At 45.2% G+C, this 21,919-nt stretch overlaps 1 protein-coding gene across 1 annotated transcript in view; it reads left to right on the top strand.

Annotated features, from left to right (window-relative positions):
• LOC311125502 (serine/threonine-protein phosphatase 6 regulatory ankyrin repeat subunit A-like) overlaps positions 1 to 20,717 on the top strand; it is a gene marked incomplete at its 5' end in the record, with an annotated part of 48,067 nt that extends 27,350 nt beyond the window's left edge. The window contains 21 exons of the mRNA XM_084199546.1: positions 7,695 to 7,782; positions 8,046 to 8,188; positions 10,820 to 11,032; positions 11,420 to 11,498; positions 11,756 to 11,870; positions 12,147 to 12,293; positions 13,718 to 13,786; positions 14,133 to 14,273; positions 15,111 to 15,222; positions 15,439 to 15,465; positions 15,642 to 15,716; positions 16,549 to 16,750; positions 17,233 to 17,320; positions 17,543 to 17,660; positions 17,884 to 18,103; positions 18,959 to 19,124; positions 19,338 to 19,483; positions 19,610 to 19,692; positions 19,787 to 19,869; positions 19,998 to 20,089; positions 20,295 to 20,717. Coding sequence (XP_084055672.1) covers positions 7,695 to 7,782; positions 8,046 to 8,188; positions 10,820 to 11,032; positions 11,420 to 11,498; positions 11,756 to 11,870; positions 12,147 to 12,293; positions 13,718 to 13,786; positions 14,133 to 14,273; positions 15,111 to 15,222; positions 15,439 to 15,465; positions 15,642 to 15,716; positions 16,549 to 16,750; positions 17,233 to 17,320; positions 17,543 to 17,660; positions 17,884 to 18,103; positions 18,959 to 19,124; positions 19,338 to 19,483; positions 19,610 to 19,692; positions 19,787 to 19,869; positions 19,998 to 20,089; positions 20,295 to 20,587 — 2,700 coding nt within the window. The 3' untranslated portion in view covers positions 20,588 to 20,717. The remainder of the gene's footprint in view (positions 1 to 7,694; positions 7,783 to 8,045; positions 8,189 to 10,819; positions 11,033 to 11,419; positions 11,499 to 11,755; positions 11,871 to 12,146; positions 12,294 to 13,717; positions 13,787 to 14,132; positions 14,274 to 15,110; positions 15,223 to 15,438; positions 15,466 to 15,641; positions 15,717 to 16,548; positions 16,751 to 17,232; positions 17,321 to 17,542; positions 17,661 to 17,883; positions 18,104 to 18,958; positions 19,125 to 19,337; positions 19,484 to 19,609; positions 19,693 to 19,786; positions 19,870 to 19,997; positions 20,090 to 20,294) is intronic.
• Between the last annotated feature and the right edge of the window lie 1,202 nt (positions 20,718 to 21,919).

The raw sequence follows: 21,919 nt of genomic DNA, 5'->3' as shown, positions 1-21,919 counted from the left end.
CTCGTCCGCCACAAAGGCACAGACAGAGCTCATAAAAAAAGGGGTTGTGAGGTCATCCAGGGAGAAGGACTGGCTGATTCTCCCAAGGATCGACCTCACAGAGTCAAAAGTAGCAGCCCGGGAGAAAGGGGTGTGAGGAGAAGAGGCCTTCAACATGCTGGAGAGCTTCTCCCCTACGGCCACCACCATACTCACAGCCATCCCGCTTAGGAGGATGGGGTGATCTGAATGGCCTTCCTCTGGCTGAAGCCACAGGGCCAGGAGGATCCTGGGCACCAGCTCCACCACCACCTGGGATGGGCTGAGCAGGTTGCTACAGGGCTTATTGGACAGCTTGTCCTGAATGCTCCTCACAGCTCTCTCCATGATGATGTGGACCTTGGGGTCGCTGAAATCAACAAAAAGCAGCAGAGAAAGCTAAACAATGTGCAATGTTCACACAGAGAACACTGCCCTAGTTTTTTTCTGCATAGCTCCAGATGTGTAGATGAATGGAGCAAGCCGTATGCGGGGCAGTACATGGAACTCACATGTCAGCGCCAGCTGGAGAGGTGGGGTGCATAGAGCGGCGGAGCTTGCAGACAGCCTTGTGCTCCATGTCAATCATTTTTAGGCAGGTGTTTACTTCCCAGGTCTGCCGTAGGAAACAGGAAGTCCCATTAGTGTAATTTCACAACAGATATATTCTGCTGTACTAACTAGTTGTTGAAAGGCTAGAAAAGAGCTCACTGACTGATAGTCTAAGTCTCTAACTCTCATTCTCTTACCAGCCGAGCGAGTTCGTTCCCCTCCTCCAGGGTTTCCTTCCACACCCTTCAAATAAAACACAAAGCATTTCAACTTTCCTGGCTTCCTATTTATCTGTTGTTTATTTTACCCACACCTCCTGGAGTGCTGCTGGTGACAGAGAATGGCAGTGAAGGTGAGAGCTGACGTGGTACTCACCTCTCCCTAAGGGATTTTTTGCCCTGAGACACCAGCCAGTCGCTCATGTGCTCCATGGTGACATGGGGCGAGACCTGGCCTCGACTCTGGAGCAGCAGATAGTGGACCATGAGCTTCTTCTGCAAGATGAGGTAAGGTGTGAGACCGTGCCACTAAAGACCATATAATGTGCTTTCAGAAGGGCCTCTCGTAACATTTCACAACTGCTCATGTCTCACAATTTGCAAGTGATATTAAGAACTCTTATGACCATCTTCTCTAAACTGTCTTGAAATAAAACTCTTGTTTTGGGATTAAATCTATCTCTTTCTTTCTGTGGTTACTGTTTTTGTGGGATGAATCTTACCTGTTTATTGTAATATGCTTCCTCCCAGCAGGCCTGCAGAGTCTGAAAATAAAGGCTGCTTCTACAGAATTCCTTTGAAAATAATTAAAATAAGTATGCTTTATTAGGTACATTATGCACAGGCATTTACAGTATGCCAAAAGGAATATCTCCTAAAATTACCTTAGTGGGACCATAAGTGAACTCAGGAATGCTCCCAATCCTATCCATGGTCAGAGGGGGACGAAATGCAGCGCTATAAATATACGGGATGCTCTAGAGATAACAGGAATTACTTAAAGTCGCGAATGATCAATGCCTGTGGAATCGTCCAATTTGCTGCGCTGAGAATTGAGTTGTAGGCGATATTTGGTTATGTTTGGCGCAACATACATGTTTACATTCTATTGCCATGGAGAAATTGAGTTTCTAGAACCTGTTTTCTTCTATATCTTTATTTCGTGAAAGATTAAGATCTTTTTTTTGTCATAATGTGTATATGAGGACGTTGGAGCCCGTTCCGATTCATGACGCGGTTATCCAGGTGCAAGTTGCATAGACCTACTAATCAAACCTTGGCTTACAAGTTAAATTAAATTAGTATATATGCCTATACAAATCTATTGACCACGTCCATTTAAATCAATGATTGTCAATTGAAAATCTGGTTGTTGTGTTATCCTGTTGTGCGTGTCAGGTGTCCTCTTAAGCACGTTATTCCAATATTTCCTAGAATTGACGCAGGTTACACTTTTGCAAAACTACTCGGTTAAAAATAAGAGCATGAATGACAATAAAGGTATGACTTGAATTATATGTGTAGTAGTGTGATGTTGTTCCCCTAGATTATGCACCAAATTGCACACAAGGACAGTTCAAGTAGGCCAGGTCAAGAGGGGATGTTAAAAAGTTAATAATAATAGTAATTCAATGTGGTTTCTTTATTTAATTACAGCTCCATAGCTAATGTTATTTTTTGGTGTACAAACATTTTTATGTATCTATATTGTTAATACACCTAATTGTAAAAGTTGTGTATATTTTGGTTTGGTCCATCGCGGGTTATCTGTATTTATGTACCCTCTTATTGTTCTCTTTTGCCTGACCTTCAACTAGCAAGGTATGTTGTCCTTGGCGCCGTAATTTGTCGATATAAAACTGTGGTAAAGTTACACAAAGTGCTGTTACGCAACTACAGGTTTTGTTACAATGTGGACAATATAAAGATGTATGTTAACAACTTTCACCGAGCTCGCTAATTAGGGTACCTATTGTAACTCGGGAGTATTTGGGGCAGTGTTTGAGTGAGTTTCTATGTGCTCACGCAGGTGCCCGAGAGCTGTGGCTGCACCAAGGGCTAAACTATTGTGTGTTGTCTCTTCGTGTACAGGTATGTCATTTATTTTGTCAGAATTATGTTGTATATCATTTTACTTGTATTGTATAGTGTGTTGTTAGGCACTGAATGTGTGCATGCAGCACCTGTTCTCTTTTGCCTGACCTTCAACTAGCAAGGTGCCCGAGAGCTGTGGCTGCACCAAGAGCTAACATATTGTGTGTTGTCTCTTTGTGTGCAGGTCGAATAAAAATTATCCAACCATCAGAATTCCAGTTGTGGCAGTGTCCTAATTACGTGACCTGCCGACTGGTCAGCTCAAGCCGACCGCCGGAGCTGTGCATGTGGATGAGGTGCACGACCTGCGCATGTGAATTTGTTGATGGCTTACTGTAAGTGAATATATACTGTAAACAGTGAAAGTGAATGTAGCATATTCATTAGATACAGGTATTCGTGCTTATTTGTATGTTTTGGATGAATTTGTTTATTGCATTTTTTGGGGGGGGTATTTGAATGCACTAAATGCACCCGTGTTATGCTGGGGATTTTAGTGTGGGTAGAGGGAGGGGTGTCCTTCCATTTACACCAATTGTACAGTCAGCTCCTGGGAGTAGAGCGTTTGCTAGTCCTGAGTTTGCAAGCACTGGGAGGGGTAGGCTGTTTGTTCCACCTGACCAGGGTATCCCACCTCTGTCTTTTGATGTACCATCATCCACAGTACTCGGTGATAATGGGACGCCTCCGAGTCAGCTTAGTGACCTTATTAAGCAGATTGGTTCAGAGATAGGAGAATCTATCAGAGCGAGTTTACTGCAGCCTGGGGTTTCAAGTCTTTCTCCTGCCCGTCCCCCTCACCAACCCCAGCAGTTTCCCCTGCCTGAGCAGTGTGGGTCAACCTTTATTGATGCGTCCAAGCTGAATCTGGTTGTGAAGTCAGATGTTAGTGCTCCACCTCTTTTTAGGGGTGATGGCTCAGATAAGTACTCTGTCCTGGAGTGGGAGGAGTTAATGGAAGTCTACCTAGAGAAGAGGGGTTACACTGGGTCTGGGAATGAGATGAGGATTCCTAGTCAATGAACTTGTCATAAATCAACATAGGATAGGCCCTCTTCCCCCCCCCCCCCCCACAAGACTCATATATATATATAGGAAATGTAAGCAAGGGTTGAGCTTCTTCAGTTTGTGTCACAAAGTGGATAAGTTTCTGTGTCCCTTTCAGAGTGAGTGACAAATTTACTTTATATAGTGTACCAAGAGTTGTTCCCTCGCTTACGGCCATACCAGCCTGAATACGCCCGATCTCGTCCGATCTCGGAAGCTAAGCAGGGTTGGGCCTGGTTAGTACTTGGATGGGAGACCGCCTGGGAATACCAGGTGCTGTAAGCTTTTTGTCCCAGTAGAGCGTGCTCTTGTGTCATGGAGCAACTGCCTTTTATTTATCACCCTAATAATATCATGGATTGTTATTGGACTAAATGCAGTTTGTGTGCTGCCCTGCCCTGCCCTGATCAAATCAAATAATGGACAGTGCGTTTCCCTCAAAATATAGGCAGTACATGCAATCTTAGTTTTTAGTCTAGGAGACAGTCAATGTCTGTAGTCCATTAGGGCACTATAAAATCCCTTCAATGTTTTGCCTGATTCCGTTAATTCCCAAGTTCCCTTTTCTCCGTTTAGATTTCCCCGTTGACCGTTTGTCCCTGTTTTGGCAGGTTTTCGCTCTCAAAAGTACACCTTTTTAATAGCAAAACAGCACAATTGGATGTTCTATGTCCACAACAATGTTTAAACCCTATCAGGTGACCATTTGTGAGGTCTGGGAAAAATGTAAGACATTTAGATTTTGGGGTGTAGTTACCCTTAAATGCAAGCGTGCACCAGGAAGAGACCTTTGTTTGGTTAAGCGGTGTTGCTGTAGAACAAATGGCCACTGGAGTGATGCAAATGATCACGGTATAATTCTGCCAGGCAGGCATAGGCTACTTTGTAGTTAACATTTACTTGCGAAGGTTTTGGGGAAAGCCATTCCTTCCCTACCAGAAGAAGGTTATCATTAGCATCATCGCTAACGGCTACACAAAGTGTAGACATACGCGCGCACCGCACACATGCACACAGACAGGGGCATTCCTGTGCCGTTTCAGAAAGTTCATGGAAATACGAATCACTGATGCATTTTGTTCATGTCTTATGATTGACTTGGGCAAATGAATGTGTTTTCTAACAAGTTGAATAGATTTAGTTGATTTCTTACTAAGTTCAATAAATGTTTGAATATTGTTGAATTTCGGTTTAATGTCTGGATTCCGTGATTCGGTCCGCAACGCTTATTTTATAGGGCCCTAGTCAATGAACTTGTCATAAATCAACATAGGATAACGATATTATAACCGCGATTGATAATAGACAGTACTGTGCAGCCGTCTTCATCGACCTGGCCAAGGCTTTCGACTCTGTCAACCACCGCATTCTTATTGGCAGACTAAATAGCCTTGGTTTCTCAAATGACTGCCTCGCCTGGTTCACCAACTACTTCTCAGATAGAGTTCAGTGTGTCAAATCGGAGGGCCTGTTGTCTGGACCTATGGCAGTCTCTATGGGGGTGCCACAGGGTTCAATTCTTGGGCCGACACTTTTCTCCGTGTATATCAATGATGTCGCTCTTGCTGCTGGTGACTCTCAGATCCACCTCTACGCAGACGACACCATTTTGTATACATCTGGCCCTTCATTGGACACTGTGTTAACAAACCTCCAAACGAGCTTCAATGCCATACAACACTCCTTCAGTAGCCTCCAACTGCTCTTAAACACTAGTAAAACTAAATGTATGCTTTTCAATCGAACGCTGCTGGCACCCGCCCTCCCGACTAGAATCACCACTCTCGACGGGTCTGACCTAGAGTATGTGGACAACTACAAATACCTAGGTGTCTGGTTAGACTGTAAACTCTCCTTCCAGACTCACATAAAGAATCTCCAATCCAAAGTTAAATCTAGAATCGGCTTCCTATTTCGCAAACAAAGCCTCCTTCACTCATGCTGCCAAACATGCCCTCGTAAAACTGACTATCCTACCGATCCTTGACTTCGGCGATGTCATTTACAAAATAGCCTCCAACACTCTACTCAGCAAACTGGATGTAGTCTATCACAGTGCCATCCGTTTTGTCTCCAAAGCCCCATACACTACCCACCACTGTGACCTGTACGCTCTTGTTGGCTGGTCCTCACTACATGTTCGTCGTCAAACCCACTGGCTCCAGGCCATCTATAAATCACTGCTAGGCAAATCCCCGCCTTATCTTAGCTCATTGGTCACCATAGCAGCACCCACCCGTAGTCTGCGCTCCAGCAGGTATATCTCACTGGTCATTCCCAAAGCCAACACCTCCTTTGGCCGCCATTCCTTCCAGTTCTCTGCTGCCAATGACTGGAACGAATTGCAAAAATCTCTGAAGCTGGAGACTCTTATCTCCCTCACTAACTTTAAGCATCAGTTGTCAGAGCACCTTACCGATCACTGCACCTGTACACAGCCCATCTGAAATTAGGCCACCCAACTACCTCATCCCTATATTGTTATTTATTTTGCTCTTTTGCACCCCGGTATCTCTATTTGCACATAATCTCTTGCACATCTAGCATTCCAGTGTTAATACTATTGTAATTATTTTGCACTATAGCCTATTTATTGCCTTACCTCCATAACTTGCTACATTTGCACACACTGTATATATATTTTCTGTTGTATTTTTGACTTTGTTTTTTTACCCCAAATGTAACTCTGTGTTGTTTTTATCGCACTGCTTTGCTTTATCTTGGCCAGGTCGCAGTTGTAAATGAGAACTTGTTCTCAACTGGCTTACCTGGTTAAATAAAGGTGAATTTTTTTTAATTTTTTAAATAAGTTTGCAAATGTGATGATGCATGGAATGCTTGATATTTTTCATGGAGAAAATTAGCTTCCCCAAACTTGAGAGCAAGACTGGCCTAAACGCGCTAATGTTTTCCTTTGCTAATGTCCGTCCCGCCCCCCTGTCAGCTGTCAGTTTTGTCGATGACCACGTACATAAGACACGCCAATCACCGACACCTGAAGTTCCATGACCATCACAGCCCTAGTTGTATGCTTGAGTTTGTTCAGAGGAGGCTTTGAATAAAATCCGATCTGAGTGTGAAATGCCTTACTGAGGGTAAATGGAAGCTCCTCTTGTGCCCGGCTCAGCCTTATACAGTTTAAGGTACTTTACCGTATCCATTTCAGTAAGGCCAGATTGTCCAAATTCTACCCAAATATTGATGGTACATGTGACAGGTGTAAAAGCTCCTTGGTGGACTTGACCCACATGTTCTGGTCCTGTCCCCGTCTGGCAGATTATTTGTCCACTATTTAAAACCCTTTCTGAAGCATTTGATATAAAGTTGCAGCCTAGTGCAGAAATTGCTATTTTTGGAGTACCAAACAACAATCCTTCTCTGACCAATAGACAGCTAGATGCCATTGCCTTTGCCTCCCTGTTAGCCCGCAGAAGGATTTTATTGGATTGGAAATCTATCAATCCTCCCTTAGCCTCTCTTTGGCTCGAAGATCTGAAGCTGTTCCTAAAATGAGAAAAAATGAAGTTACCATTCGAGGGTCAACCAACTCATTTTATTCCTCCTGGGACCCGATGATATCCTATTTTGAACAGCTCCAAACACTTCCTCCAGATTAGTACTCTTGGCCCCACCTTGAGATGACTGCTATATAGGCCTATAAAATCACTTAATCACCTGAAATTGTTAGGCTATTACATTTTTGCTTGAAGTAACGTTGTTGTATACTTTTGTTTTGTTTTCTGACATGTAAGTCAATTACTTTCCCTTTCTTTTTAAATGTGTTTGGAGGCATTCTGGGGGGAGGGGGAGGTCAAAGGGGGACTAAAAGGGGAGAAATGTACCATGTCTTTACATGTTATCTTTCATTCATTGTGAATACAAAATATATAATTTTAAAGGGAAGGCTTTGAAGCCAGATTTAGCGGATTTTGCTGTTTAGTTTTCCTCAACCTGTGTTTTGTTTCTCTCTCCTCTCCCTGTTAGATGGTGAGGCTGCTTCTCTCCAGAGGAGCCAACATTAATGCCTTTGACAAGAAGGATCGCCGAGCAATCCACTGGGCTGCTTACATGGGTGATGAGTTTACCACATCATTTACATTCTGACTAATGTCCTTTATACCAATGAATGAATGAATGAATGGACTGTGTGTTAGTCTCACAGCTCAGCTGTATGAGCCACGTCTAGTGTGTTATTATGTCAGAATCATGTACTAAGTAGGTTGATTAGATGTTTTCAGTTGTACTAACATGATGTAGGTGTTGCTTATGGTGCTGTGTACCACTGTAAACTAATCTCTCTCTCTCTCTCGCTCTCGCTCTCTCTACCTACCATAGGGCACATTGAGGTGGTGAAACTGCTGGCCTCTCATGGATCAGAGGTGTCCTGTAAAGACAAGAAGGCCTACACCCCTCTCCACTCTGCAGCCTCCAGTGGAATGATCAGTGTGGTCAAGTACCTCCTGGACCTTGGAGTGGATGTGAGTCAACACGCATTCAAATGTGTAGTCACTGTTCAATTACAACTCAATGAAAATACAGAGCTCTAGTGGGTTGGCGAATGATTTCCTTTCAAGTAATGAAGAGATGGAGGTTGGAGCCAGTGTTTTGGACCAGGGGGTTTTCAGAACCAAGTAATGAAGAGAGAGAGGTTGGACCAGGGGGTTTTCATAACCAGGTAATGAAGAGAGAGAGGTTGGACCAGGGGGTTTTCATAACCAAGTAATGAAGAGAGAGAGGTTGGACCAGGGGGTTTTCAGAACCAAGTAATGAAGAGAGAGAGGTTGGACCAGGGGGTTTTCATAACCAGGTAATGAAGAGAGAGAGGTTGGACCAGGGGGTTTTCATAACCAAGTAATGAAGAGAGAGAGGTTGGACCAGGGGGTTTTCATAACCAAGTAATGAAGAGAGAGAGGTTGGACCAGGGGGTTTTCATAACCAAGTAATGAAGAGAGAGAGGTTGGACCAGGGGGTTTTCAGAACCAAGTAATGAAGAGAGAGAGGTTGGACCAGGGGGTTTTCATAACCAAGTAATGAAGAGAGAGAGGTTGGACCAGGGGGTTTTCATAACCAAGTAATGAAGAGAGAGAGGTTGTACCAGGGGGTTTTCAAAACCAAGTAATGAAGAGAGAGAGGTTGGACCAGGGGGTTTTCATAACCAAGTAATGAAGAGAGAGAGGTTGGACCAGGGGGTTTTCAGAACCAAGTAATGAAGAGAGAGAGGTTGGACCAGGGGGTTTTCAGAACCAAGTAATGAAGAGATGGAGGTTGGACCAGGGGGTTTTCAGAACCAAGTAATGAAGAGAGAGAGGTTGTACCAGGGGGTTTTCATAACCAAGTAATGAAGAGAGAGAGGTTGGACCAGGGGGTTTTCAGAACCAAGTAATGAAGAGAGAGAGGTTGGACCAGGGGGTTTTCAGAACCAAGTAATGAAGAGAGAGAGGTTGGACCAGGGGGTTTTCAGAACCAAGTAATGAAGAGAGAGAGGTTGGACCAGGGGGTTTTCATAACCAGGTAATGAAGAGAGAGAGGTTGGACCAGGGGGTTTTCATAACCAAGTAATGAAGAGAGAGAGGTTGGACCAGGGGGTTTTCAGAACCAAGTAATGAAGAGAGAGAGGTTGGACCAGGGGGTTTTCATAACCAGGTAATGAAGAGAGAGAGGTTGGACCAGGGGGTTTTCATAACCAAGTAATGAAGAGAGAGAGGTTGGACCAGGGGGTTTTCATAACCAAGTAATGAAGAGAGAGAGGTTGGACCAGGGGGTTTTCATAACCAAGTAATGAAGAGAGAGAGGTTGGACCAGGGGGTTTTCAGAACCAAGTAATGAAGAGAGAGAGGTTGGACCAGGGGGTTTTCATAACCAAGTAATGAAGAGAGAGAGGTTGGACCAGGGGGTTTTCATAACCAAGTAATGAAGAGAGAGAGGTTGGACCAGGGGGTTTTCATAACCAAGTAATGAAGAGAGAGAGGTTGGACCAGGGGGTTTTCAGAACCAAGTAATGAAGAGAGAGAGGTTGGACCAGGGGGTTTTCAGAACCAAGTAATGAAGAGAGAGAGGTTGTACCAGGGGGTTTTCATAACCAAGTAATGAAGAGAGAGAGGTTGGACCAGGGGGTTTTCATAACCAAGTAATGAAGAGAGAGAGGTTGGACCAGGGGGTTTTCAGAACCAAGTAATGAAGAGATGGAGGTTGGACCAGGGGGTTTTCATAACCAAGTAATGAAGAGAGAGAGGTTGTACCAGGGGGTTTTCATAACCAAGTAATGAAGAGAGAGAGGTTGGACCAGGGGGTTTTCATAACCAAGTAATGAAGAGAGAGAGGTTGGACCAGGGGGTTTTCAGAACCAAGTAATGAAGAGAGAGAGGTTGGACCAGGGGGTTTTCAGAACCAAGTAATGAAGAGAGAGAGGTTGGACCAGGGGGTTTTCATAACCAAGTAATGAAGAGAGAGAGGTTGGACCAGGGGGTTTTCATAACCAAGTAATGAAGAGAGAGAGGTTGGACCAGGGGGTTTTCATAACCAAGTAATGAAGAGAGAGAGGTTGGACCAGGGGGTTTTCAGAACCAAGTAATGAAGAGAGAGAGGTTGGACCAGGGGGTTTTCAGAACCAAGTAATGAAGAGAGAGAGGTTGGACCAGGGGGTTTTCAGAACCAAGTAATGAAGAGAGAGAGGTTGGACCAGGGGGTTTTCAGAACCAAGTAATGAAGAGAGAGAGGTTGTACCAGGGGGTTTTCATAACCAAGTAATGAAGAGAGAGAGGTTGGACCAGGGGGTTTTCATAACCAAGTAATGAAGAGAGAGAGGTTGGACCAGGGGGTTTTCAGAACCAAGTAATGAAGAGAGAGAGGTTGGACCAGGGGGTTTTCAGAACCAAGTAATGAAGAGAGAGAGGTTGGACCAGGGGGTTTTCAGAACCAAGTAATGAAGAGAGAGAGGTTGGACCAGGGGGTTTTCATAACCAAGTAATGAAGAGATGGAGGTTGGAGCCAGTGTTTTGGGCCAGGGGGTTTTCAGAACCAAGTGACCTGATCAGGAATGTATTGTTTTGTTCCCCCCCCCCCCCCCCCCCTCTCTCTCTCCACTCTTTTCCCTCCCTTGCTCCCTCCAGATAAATGAGCCCAATGGGTACGGTAACACCCCCCTCCACGTGGCATGCTACAACGGGCAGGACGTGGTGGTGAATGAGCTGATCGAGTGTGGCGCCAACGTGAACCAGGTGAACGAGAAGGGTTTCGCCCCACTCCACTTCACGGCCGCCTCGTGCCATGGGGCGCTCTGCCTGGAGCTGCTGGTGGGCAACGGGGCCCTCGTCAACATCAAGGTGAGGAGACCGGATGACCAACACTGTGTCTGAACTAAATAACACCCTATTCCCTATGTAGTGCACTACTTTTGACCAGGGGCCCATAGAGCAAGGAGCCGTGGTGACACTGGCTGTGTCCCAAATGGCACCCTGTTCCCTTTATAAGTACACTACTTTGGTTCAAAAAGTAGTTCACTATGAAGAGAATAGGGTGCCATTTGCGACGCACACACTGACGCAGCACATGGCTTAGTATTTGGCCCTGGTCTACATTCAAATACCAATGGAATAGGCCTAACAATGCAAACTAAATGCAATCAAGCGCTCCTCCAATACGTGTTTGATTTTGCCTGTGGTCAGCAGCACAGACTGCCGTGTGAACCATCTTTGTCTTTCTATCTGCAGAGTAAAGATGGAAAGACCCCCCTCCACATGACGGCCATCCACGGACGCTTCTCCAGATCTCAAGCCATCATCCAGAATGGTGAGTCGCTGTGAATGCTCTCAACTGAATATATATGAACCAGTAGGCTCTTCAGCATTGTCTTTAGTCTTCAAACCATGATTCACTGGCACAGAGCAATGTTACTTGCAATGTGGTTGAACATGAAGCTTCATGAGGCCTCTAGGGTCAAGTGGTTGACGTGTGTGTGTGTCTGTGTGTGTGTATGTGTGTGTGTGTGTGTGTGTCTGTGTGTGTGTGTCTGTGTGTGTGTGTCTGTGTGTGTGTGTGTTCTGTAGGTGCTGAGATCGACTGTGAAGAAAAGAATGGAAACACACCCCTGCACATCTCTGCTCGCTACGGCCACGAGTTACTCATCAATACACTCATCACGAACGGAGCTGACACAGCCAAGTGAGAACACACACACACACACAGTTTCCAGCAATAATGCAACATGCATCTGCAATTCTGTCATTGACCGAATTGCCGCTTGGAGACTATGCTCAACACATTGTGGTGTGTGGGGGGTTGATAGACAGGGCATTGCAGCATGCTGATGTGTTGATCTGCTGTGGGGTTTAATGAGGACTGTGATGTGGTGCTGTTTCCAATCTTAGCTGAATCAACTGTAAGTCACTCTGGATAAGAGTGTCTGCTTAAAGTCTAAAATGTAAAAATGTGTTGCAGGCGAGGCGTCCATGGGATGTTCCCCCTCCACCTGGCTGCTCTCAGTGGGTTCTCTGACTGCTGTCGGAAGCTCCTCTCATCAGGCTTTGATATAGACACCCCTGACGACTTTGGAAGGACCTGTTTACATGCTGCAGCAGCTGTTGGGTGAGTGGACTGGTCCAGGCTTTACACCAAGGAATATTTAGTTCATGAACTGGAAAGCCACCAGAAAGAACAAACACATATTCACACTCTTACATTTCACATTGTTTAGCAGTATAAAAAAATCGTTTAGATCATTAGTGCGGTATCATTTCTGTATAATGTGGTTCCATGCCATGGTGGTATTGACTTGCGCTCTGGTCTAAATTGTCTTTATATCTTCTTGAAAGAGAAGAGAAACCTGCAAACTGCTCTTGCTAGTATCACTTTTTATTATAGCTTTTATTAGCATTATAAAAACAGTGATACTAGCAAGAGCAGTGTACGGGTTTCTCTTTTCTTTAAGGTTCTCATTGTTACCATCCACCTGATAGCTCAGATGTGAAAGGGCCTTTCTGAACTTGATATCTTGTTACCATCCACCTGATAGCTCAGATGAACGAGAGCCTTTCTGAACTTGATATCTTGTTACCATCCACCTGATAGCTCAGATGTACGAGAGCCTTTCTGAACTTGATATCTTGTTACCATCCACCTGATAGCTCAGATGTACGAGAGCCTTTCTGAACTTGATATCTTGTTACCATCCACCTGATAGCTCAGATGAACGAGAGCCTTTCTGAACTTGATATCTTGTTACCATCCACCTGATAGCTCAGATGTACGAGAGCCTTTCTGAACTTGATATCTTGTTACCATCCACCTGATAGCTCAGATGTACGAGAGCCTTTCTGAACTTGATATCTTGTTACCATCCACCTGATAGCTCAGATGTACGAGAGCCTTTCTGAACTTGATATCTTGTTACCATCCACCTGATAGCTCAGATGTACGAGAGCCTTTCTGAACTTGATATCTTGTTACCATTCACCTGATAGCTCAGATGTACGAGGGCCTTTCTGAACTTGATATCTTGTTACCATCCACCTGATAGCTCAGATGTACGAGAGCCTTTCTGAACTTGATATCTTGTTACCATCCACCTGATAGCTCAGATGTACGAGAGCCTTTCTGAACTTGATATCTTGTTACCATCCACCTGATAGCTCAGATGTACGAGAGCCTTTCTGAACTTGATATCTTGTTACCATCCACCTGATAGCTCAGATGTACGAGAGCCTTTCTGAACTTGATATCTTGTTACCATCCACCTGATAGCTCAGATGTACGAGAGCCTTTCTGAACTTGATATCTTGTTACCATTCACCTGATAGCTCAGATGTACGAGGGCCTTTCTGAACTTGATATCTTGTTACCATCCACCTGATAGCTCAGATGTACGAGAGCCTTTCTGAACTTGATATCTTGTTACCATCCACCTGATAGCTCAGATGTACGAGAGCCTTTCTGAACTTGATATCTTGTTACCATCCACCTGATAGCTCAGATGTACGAGAGCCTTTCTGAACTTGATATCTTGTTACCAGGAACCTGGACTGTCTGAATCTGCTGCTCAACACAGGGGCAGACTTCAACAGAAAGGACAGCTTCGGAAGGTCTGTCTGTGGCATCAAATAACTTTCATATGTGATCTTTATGATAATGGGGAATATAGTATAGGGGCATATAGGAATTATTATGGGAAATATTGGGCGGCAGGTAGCCTAGCGGTTAAGAGCGTTGGGTCAGTAACCGAAAGGTTGCTGGTTCAAATCCCCTAGCTGACTAGGTGAAAAATGTGTCTATGTGCACTGCAGCAAGGCACTTAACCCTAATTGCTCCTGTAAGTCGCACTGGATAAGAGTGTCTGCTAAATGACGTAAATGTAAAATGTAAATGTTATACAGCTCCAATAAGCTGTTTCTGTTGTTGATGTTGAATGGTTTCTGTGCGTTCTTCTAGGAGTCCTCTGCATTATGCGGCAGCCAATTGTAACTACCAGTGTCTGTTTGCCTTGGTGGGGTCTGGGGCCAGTGTGAACGATCTGGATAAAAGGGGTTGCACCCCGCTCCACTACGCTGCTGCCTCCGACACAGACGGAAAGTACGTCTCACACCTCTCTTACTGTTGTGTGTGTTGTGGTGCCATGACCTTTCACATTTCACTGTAGTCTGGAGAGTATGTTGTGGTGCCATGACCTTTCACATTTCACTGTAGTCTGGAGAGTATGTTGTGGTGCCATGACCTTTCACATTTCACTGTAGTCTGGAGAGTATGTTGTGGTGCCATGACCTTTCACATTTCATTGTAGTCTGGAGAGTATGTTGTGGTGCCATGACCTTTCACATTTCACTGTAGTCTGGAGAGTATGTTGTGGTGCCATGACCTTTCACATTTCACTGTAGTCTGGAGAGTATGTTGTGGTGCCATGACCTTTCACATTTCACTGTAGTCTGGAGAGTATGTTGTGGTGCCATGACCTTTCACATTTCACTGTAGTCTGGAGAGTATGTTGTGGTGCCATGACCTTTCACATTTCACTGTAGTCTGGAGAGTATGTTGTGGTGCCATGACCTTTCACATTTCACTGTAGTCTGGAGAGTATGTTGTGGTACCATGACCTTTCACATTTCACTGTAGTCTGGAGAGTATGTTGTGGTGCCATGACCTTTCACATTTCATTGTAGTCTGGAGAGTATGTTGTGGTGCCATGACCTTTCACATTTCACTGTAGTCTGGAGAGTATGTTGTGGTGCCATGACCTTTCACATTTCACTGTAGTCTAGAGTATGTTGTTGGTCGTGTTTGAATACATACTAGTGTTAAATCTGCAGTGTGAAAGCTTGGCCACGTCTCCTTTGGGAAAGTGTCTCTGCTTGCTTATCTGTCTGTCTTGATGTTGGTATAATGATTAGTGAACTCTTGACCTCTGACCTCTAGGTGTCTGGAATATTTGCTGCGAAACGACGCTAACCCAGGGATCAGGGACAATCAGGGCTACAACGCAGTCCATTACGCGTCTGCGTACGGACACCGCCTCTGTCTGGAGCTGGTGAGTCAGAACCACAGGGGACTAGACGCCCTGCATTCACAGACCATTTTGTCTGCGTCCCAAATGAATGTAGGGCCCATAGGGCTCTGGTCAAAAGTAATGCACTATATAGGGAATAGGGTGCCATTTGGGACAGACGTTGATATTCAGTAGGTTTTAAGGTGTGGTTGCATGTTTGTCGTGGCCGCATCGTCACTCTTGATGTTCTTTTTCCAGATTGCAAGTGAAACACCTTTAGATGTGGTAAGTACCAGTTGGTTACTTTTCCTCACACTAGCTTGTTTAAGATACGAATGCAACACCCCAGTATGTCTGCAGGGGCTGGTCACTGAGATTTACAACATGAAACATGCTACTAGACTAACCTTCAAAGTAAATATGTTACAAGTCTAAACTGGCCCGTCCTTGTCTTTCCCCAGCTAATGGAAACCTCAGGGACAGACATCCTGAACGACTCTGATGTCAGAGCTCCCATCAGCCCCCTACACTTAGCTGTGAGTAAAGCCTACCTGCTCCTGTAGGGGTCTCGCCACATGACAAATGGCACCCTATTCCCTATTTAGTGCACTACTTTTGACCAGAGCCTTATGGGCCCAGATCAAAAGTACTGCACTACATGGGAAATAGGGTGCTATCTGGGATGCAGGCATGGTGTTGTTTTTCCACGAAAAGTTGATTGTCCAGACACTCACACACCATGTTCCTATCTGTTCCTGATTAGTGTAAAATACATGCATATTTTGACACGGTGATGATGAGGATGATTTCCTTATTTTGCCATTTGAGTTAATCAACCTCCAACAGAGGAGAAGTAGAGTGTTTCTAAATCTCACGCTTGGCAGGGACCTTCGATGTTGATGCTGGGCGGGAGAAAAAATGGGCACCCGATTTGAGAGACACTGGTCTACTTTAGGGGTCTAGGACTGTTTCTGTTCAGGCATACCACTGGTCTACTATAGGACATTGATTATATTAAGAGTGTATATCTGTTCAGGCGCACCACTGGTCTACTATAGGACATTGATTATATTAGGAGTGTATTTCTGTTCAGGCGTACCACTGGTCTACTATAGGACATTGATTATATTAAGAGTGTATATCTGTTCTGGCATACCACTGGTCTACTATAGGACATTGATTATATTAGGAGTGTATATCTGTTCTGGCATACCACTGGTCTACTATAGGACATTGATTATATTAGGAGTGTATTTCTGTTCAGGCGTACCACTGGTCTACTATAGGACATTGATTATATTAGGAGTGTAAATGTGTTCAGGCATACCACTGGACTTTGCTTCAGACTGTGTGTTTGTTTCCATTCAGGCGTACCACGGCCACCACCATGCTATGGAGGTCCTGGTTCAGTCTCTGCTGGATCTAGACGTGAGGAACAGCCAGGGGCGCACCCCTCTGGACCTGGCTGCCTTTAAAGGCCATGTGGAGTGTGTTGACGTCCTCATCAACCAGGGAGCCTCCATCCTGGTTAAAGACTTCACCCTGAAGAGGACCCCCATCCACGCTGCAGGTACGCATAGGATATCACGTAAGACCTAGAGATTCTGTAATTCAAAAGTTTTCCTTACCAAGATGGACATTTGTTTGGTCATGTTGCTAGGACGCCAATGTCCACTCTAGGGATATTATATAGCATAGTGTGAAAATGCCCACTACACACTGATCTAAGGTCATTTTTTGTCATTATTGCTGAGGATCTGGGGAGGGTAAGCTGATCCTAGATCAGTGCACAGGGGGACTTCTATCCAGAGCCAGGTACACAGCTAGCAGGTGACAGGCTTCGAGGGCCTCAGCCCCAAAATGTTTTATTATCTGCTGTGTTAACATCATGAGGATGTCATCTACCAATACCACTGTTCTAGAAATCTGTCTGTTCATGTGAAGGTAATAGTCGTCCAGCAATCAGCTCATATCCTCTCTGTTTAGCCTCCTCTAGCTACCAACGGTCAATCATCTCACATTCTTATATCCTCTCTGTTTATCCTCCTCTAGCTACCAACGGTCATTCGGAGTGTTTGCGTTTGCTGATTGGAAATGCTGACCTCCAGAGTCCAGTGGACGTTCAAGACGGGAATGGACAGTAAGTCAATTGGGTTTTGGATACAATTCCTGAAATAAAGAGATTTTGACACTAGTTCTACGTCCCAAATGGCACCCTATGCCCTACTTGGTGCACTACTTTAAACCAGAACCCTATGGGCTCGGGTCAAAAGTAGTGTACCATATAGGGAATAGGTTGCCATTTGGGACTCAGCCTGGTTATTACCAGTTTGTAATATGACCTTGTTGTCTTGTGTATCAGAACCCCTCTGATGCTGTCAGTGCTGAGCGGACACACAGACTGTGTGTACTCACTGCTCAACAAGGGAGCCAGCGTAGAAGCCAAAGACAAGTGGGGCAGAACAGCGCTACACAGAGGGGTGAGGAGGAGAGCTGGCTGTATACGCTCACACACAGAAAGAGACGGGGAGGCTCAAATATACATATTATCTTCAGAAAAGTAGTTGTCCATGGGTAGTGGTGTATTCATCCCTGTAGGGGGACCTGCCTCCAGACATCATTTGTAATAATTGATGATTCATTATTATATCATTGATTATTAGTTATTCAAATCCATTCTTGTCTCCCTGCCCTTCCTCCCAGGCGTTGACGGGTCATGAGGAGTGTGTGGAGGCCCTGCTGCAGCACAGCGCCAGCTTCCTGGTTCGGGACTGTAAGGGGCGGACCCCTGTCCACCTGGCGGCGGCATCCGGACACATCGGGGTGCTGGGGGGACTCCTACACGCCGCCCAGTCAGTGGAGACCCTCCCCGTCATCACAGACAACCAGGGCTACACGCCACTACACTGGGCCTGCTACAACGGTACGTACTGGACTAACGGAACACTAGATATTTTCTGATTTTCTCTCTTCAGCACCGTAAACATGTCCCTGAATTAGGCAGGCCATACAACTAGGGGTGTAACGATTCGATTTGTATCACGATTCGTGGTTGTCGATACGATTCAAGGACGATATTGGTTCATTTAGAACGATACGATCCGAAACGATTCAGTGACTTGAAATCGATTCAGTAACCTTTTAGCCAAAAATTCAACCAGTGTGACTGAAATAAATACCTGGATACTGGACAGTGCAGGTGAAGTTTCCTAGATTCCTGTTTCTTGTAAGGACCGCAATGGTGGCTTGATAATTTCTCGCTCGTCGGCTTCTCCTCTGTCGTCCGCCATGCTATGTTTTGTTGTCTTTGCGCCTTTGCGCTGCTGCTGGCGTGGGGCGATGACGTCACGGATAGGCAGACTGAATCGAGTAATGTTTAAAGCCTTTATCATTAAAAGTGCTAAGAAAAAACATCCATATAAAGTCTGACGTGCTTAAATCCAATGGGTTATTTCCTAGTATCGATACAATCGATTTATTACATTTTAAAACGATGTTAGAGTGATATATGTTGTCCAAAAGGCCAACTCACCGAGCACAGATCGATGTAGTTGGATCATAGGAATATAAATCGATACATCGATGTAGTAGATGGATCGTTACACCCCTACATACAACGGTACGTACTGACTAACTGGACTGTAGCTCTGTTCTCTCCTCCATGAAGTGTACACTCATTCACTCCCTCTTGTGGCTTGAAAAGCATTCGATTGGTGTGGACGGAGCCATGTGGGGGAATGAACAAGACTACAACAGAATTAGGGGTTATGACTCTCAGTGGAGGACCTTACACTGAAACAGGACTTTGTCATAGCATATGTCACCGAGGGCAACTCGTTCAGCCCCCTCCACTGTGCTGTGATCAATGACAACGAGGGGGCTGCAGAGATGCTGATTGACACTCTGGGGCCGGCCATTGTCAACGCCACTGACACCAAGAACCGGTAACTACAGCACATGACAAAGTCCTTTTCTTCTGGAGAATAATGTTGTCTTGGGAATAAAATGACCTCTGGGGTTGGATGAGGGATTGTAGATTACTTTTAATACATCTATTAGTGATTTTATATTTCTATGGTATAAACAGGGTTAATTGAACAAACTTGTTTATAACAGTCCTACATGATATCGGTGAAATAAGTTTCCTCTCTCTCCAGGACCCCCCTGCATGCGGCGGCTTTCACGGACCACGTGGAGTGTCTTCAGCTGCTGCTAGGCCACAACGCCCAGGTCAACTCCCCCGATGCCTCCGGGAAGACCTCCCTCATGATGGCTGCTGAGAACGGACAAACCAACGCTGTCGGTACGCAGCCCCCTCTCCTCCGCTTTGCCTCGCCCAGCCGGCTTAAGTTCAACATGTCTGTTTTACATTTTAATAAGTCGCTTCATTTCCTAATTGAGTTTCTTTATGTTTCTCTGTCTGTGTCAGAGCTGTTGGTGAGCAGTGCCAAAGCAGAGCTCACCCTGCAGGATGCAGTCAAGAACACTGCTCTTCATCTGGCCTGCAGTAAGGTGAGCATCCCCACATGAAGATGACGTTCATCTGAACAGTTGGCTCTCTCTGGTTGACATTTTGGTCTGACATGTTTGACTCTGGTTTTTAAAGGGGCATGAAACCAGTGCTTTGTTGATATTGGAGAAGATTACAGACAGGAACCTCATCAACTCGACTAACGCAGCCTTACAGACGTACGTATGGTTCAGCTGTATTAATTGGGCCAGAAGAATTAGAAGAAGTGCACTATATAGGGAATAGTCTGGCATTTGGGAGGTATCCTCATTTGCTGCTGGCTAATCTGACGGTACTTTCTCCTCAGGCCGTTACACGTTGCAGCCAGAAATGGTCTGACGGTGGTGGTTCAGGAGCTACTAGTGAAGGGTGCTAGCGTGCTAGCAGTCGATGACAATGGTAAGATCCATAACGCTAACACCGTTTTCTTCTGTACTTCTCTTCTCAATGTGTCCACAAATGTTTCTCTCTAGTCCACTGCTTGGTTATTGTCTTAACTTTGTATCTCCTAGCCTGCTGTTATTTCATGTTTTTCACCAAAAGTGTTATAGTAAACGGTGATGCTCCTGAAGTGACCCTCTGCTGTTCTGTTTGAACCCCTCAGGTTACACGCCTGCCTTGGCCTGCGCCCCCAACAAAGACGTGGCGGACTGCCTGGCGCTGATCCTGGCCACCATGATGCCCGTGTCCCCCTGCAACCCGGCGCCCAGCCTGTCCTTCAGTGCCATTAACCACTACACCACCAGCCCCTCCAAGAGTGTGACCTTCGACAGCCTGCCCGTGCTGCGCAGCGAGCACAGCTCCTACTGCAGCTTCAACAACATCGGCCACCGCGACCACGATGGAGGCTTCTACAAGGATGAGGAACTCAACGACTCAGACTCAGAGACATACTGAGGGGGGTGGTGGTCGCTGCCCAGGAGGGGAGCCAAGGGTAGGCGGATGGACAGTGAAGTGGGGCAGAGGCCACAAACAAATCCACACATACACACCGTGTCTTAAATCACCACAGCCAGCTTTGGGAGGGCACGAGCCGAGACAGTCCGCACAGGAGCCTTAAGAGTCCTGCAGATGGAGAGAGAGAAATGGAGGGAGGGAGGGAGAGGGGGAGGCACAACAGGCTGGCTGGCCACACTCATCCTCTCGTACCACCAGGTGTCCTTCCAGCAGATACTGGACTTCAGAGGAACTGCTGCTGCTATACCCCACCTTTACCTTTACCCACAAAGGTCCTAAACGGTAGAAACTGTCCAGCCAACAGACAGACGGACACCTTATGACGGCAATAACCTGTAGTCCAAGGGGATAGTAGCACTTCACTGAGTGAAAAACAGACATGGACCAAAAGATGCGGAAGAAGCCTTTTCAAAACCTGTTTTGACAGTAGAAATGGGATTGAGCGTTTTGGCCTGAGAAAAAACATAAGGAGTGATGTTTCATTTAAGTTTTATGAGAGTGATGGTCATGTTTATCCGCACACTAAGACAGTCAGAACGCACCTAGCCTCTTGTCTGTAATCCATGTGGGAGGAGGGGAAATCATTTATTTTTTATGAACAAACATTTTAATAATATCATTCATGTCTTAAGCTCCTGACCCTCTGTGGGAACCAAAGAATCGTAGTATTTGCTCTCATGAGTAATTTCAAAGAATTTCCATCCCCAATGGCACCCTATTCCCTTTATAGTACACTACTTTTGACCAGGGCCATAGGGTTCTGGTCAAAAGTAGTGTACTCTATAAAGAATAGGGTGCCATTTAGATTTTGCATTTGTATGTGAGCGACAGGACTTTTTACATTTGCGTTATTAAACCTACCTGTCCTTTGCCCTCTAGAAAATATTTTAGAAAGTAAATTATTAATTCATGTATTCTTTCTTGTGATATTTATGTCATCATTTTGTGCCTTCTTTAGTTACTGAGGGGAGGTTAGGAGAGTAGGGGCAGCTGTATGAGCGAAAACAATGATGCACACTAAGTAATACAACGTTTGTGAAAAGCACTGATACTATTCCGAGGCATACGAGGGGGAAAACATGCCTCCCTTGGAGAGGAGAAACACTGTAAACCAATGGTAGGACAGCAGCATTTAGATTTTCTTCTGTTGAAAAAAATATATATATATTATTTGTCTTGGTCTTATAATCAATGTATTTTGACAGGTTTTGCTTGCTTAACTTCTTCAAAAAAATGAAACCACTCAAACCTTTTATGTGATTGCTTGTTCAA

This window comes from Coregonus lavaretus (assembly GCF_964263955.1).
Source record: "Coregonus lavaretus genome assembly, contig: HAP1_SCAFFOLD_367, whole genome shotgun sequence".
Lineage (NCBI taxonomy): Eukaryota > Metazoa > Chordata > Actinopteri > Salmoniformes > Salmonidae > Coregonus > Coregonus lavaretus.
Note: the sequence above shows the minus strand (reverse complement) of the source record. Positions and strands in the feature narration are given on the sequence as shown.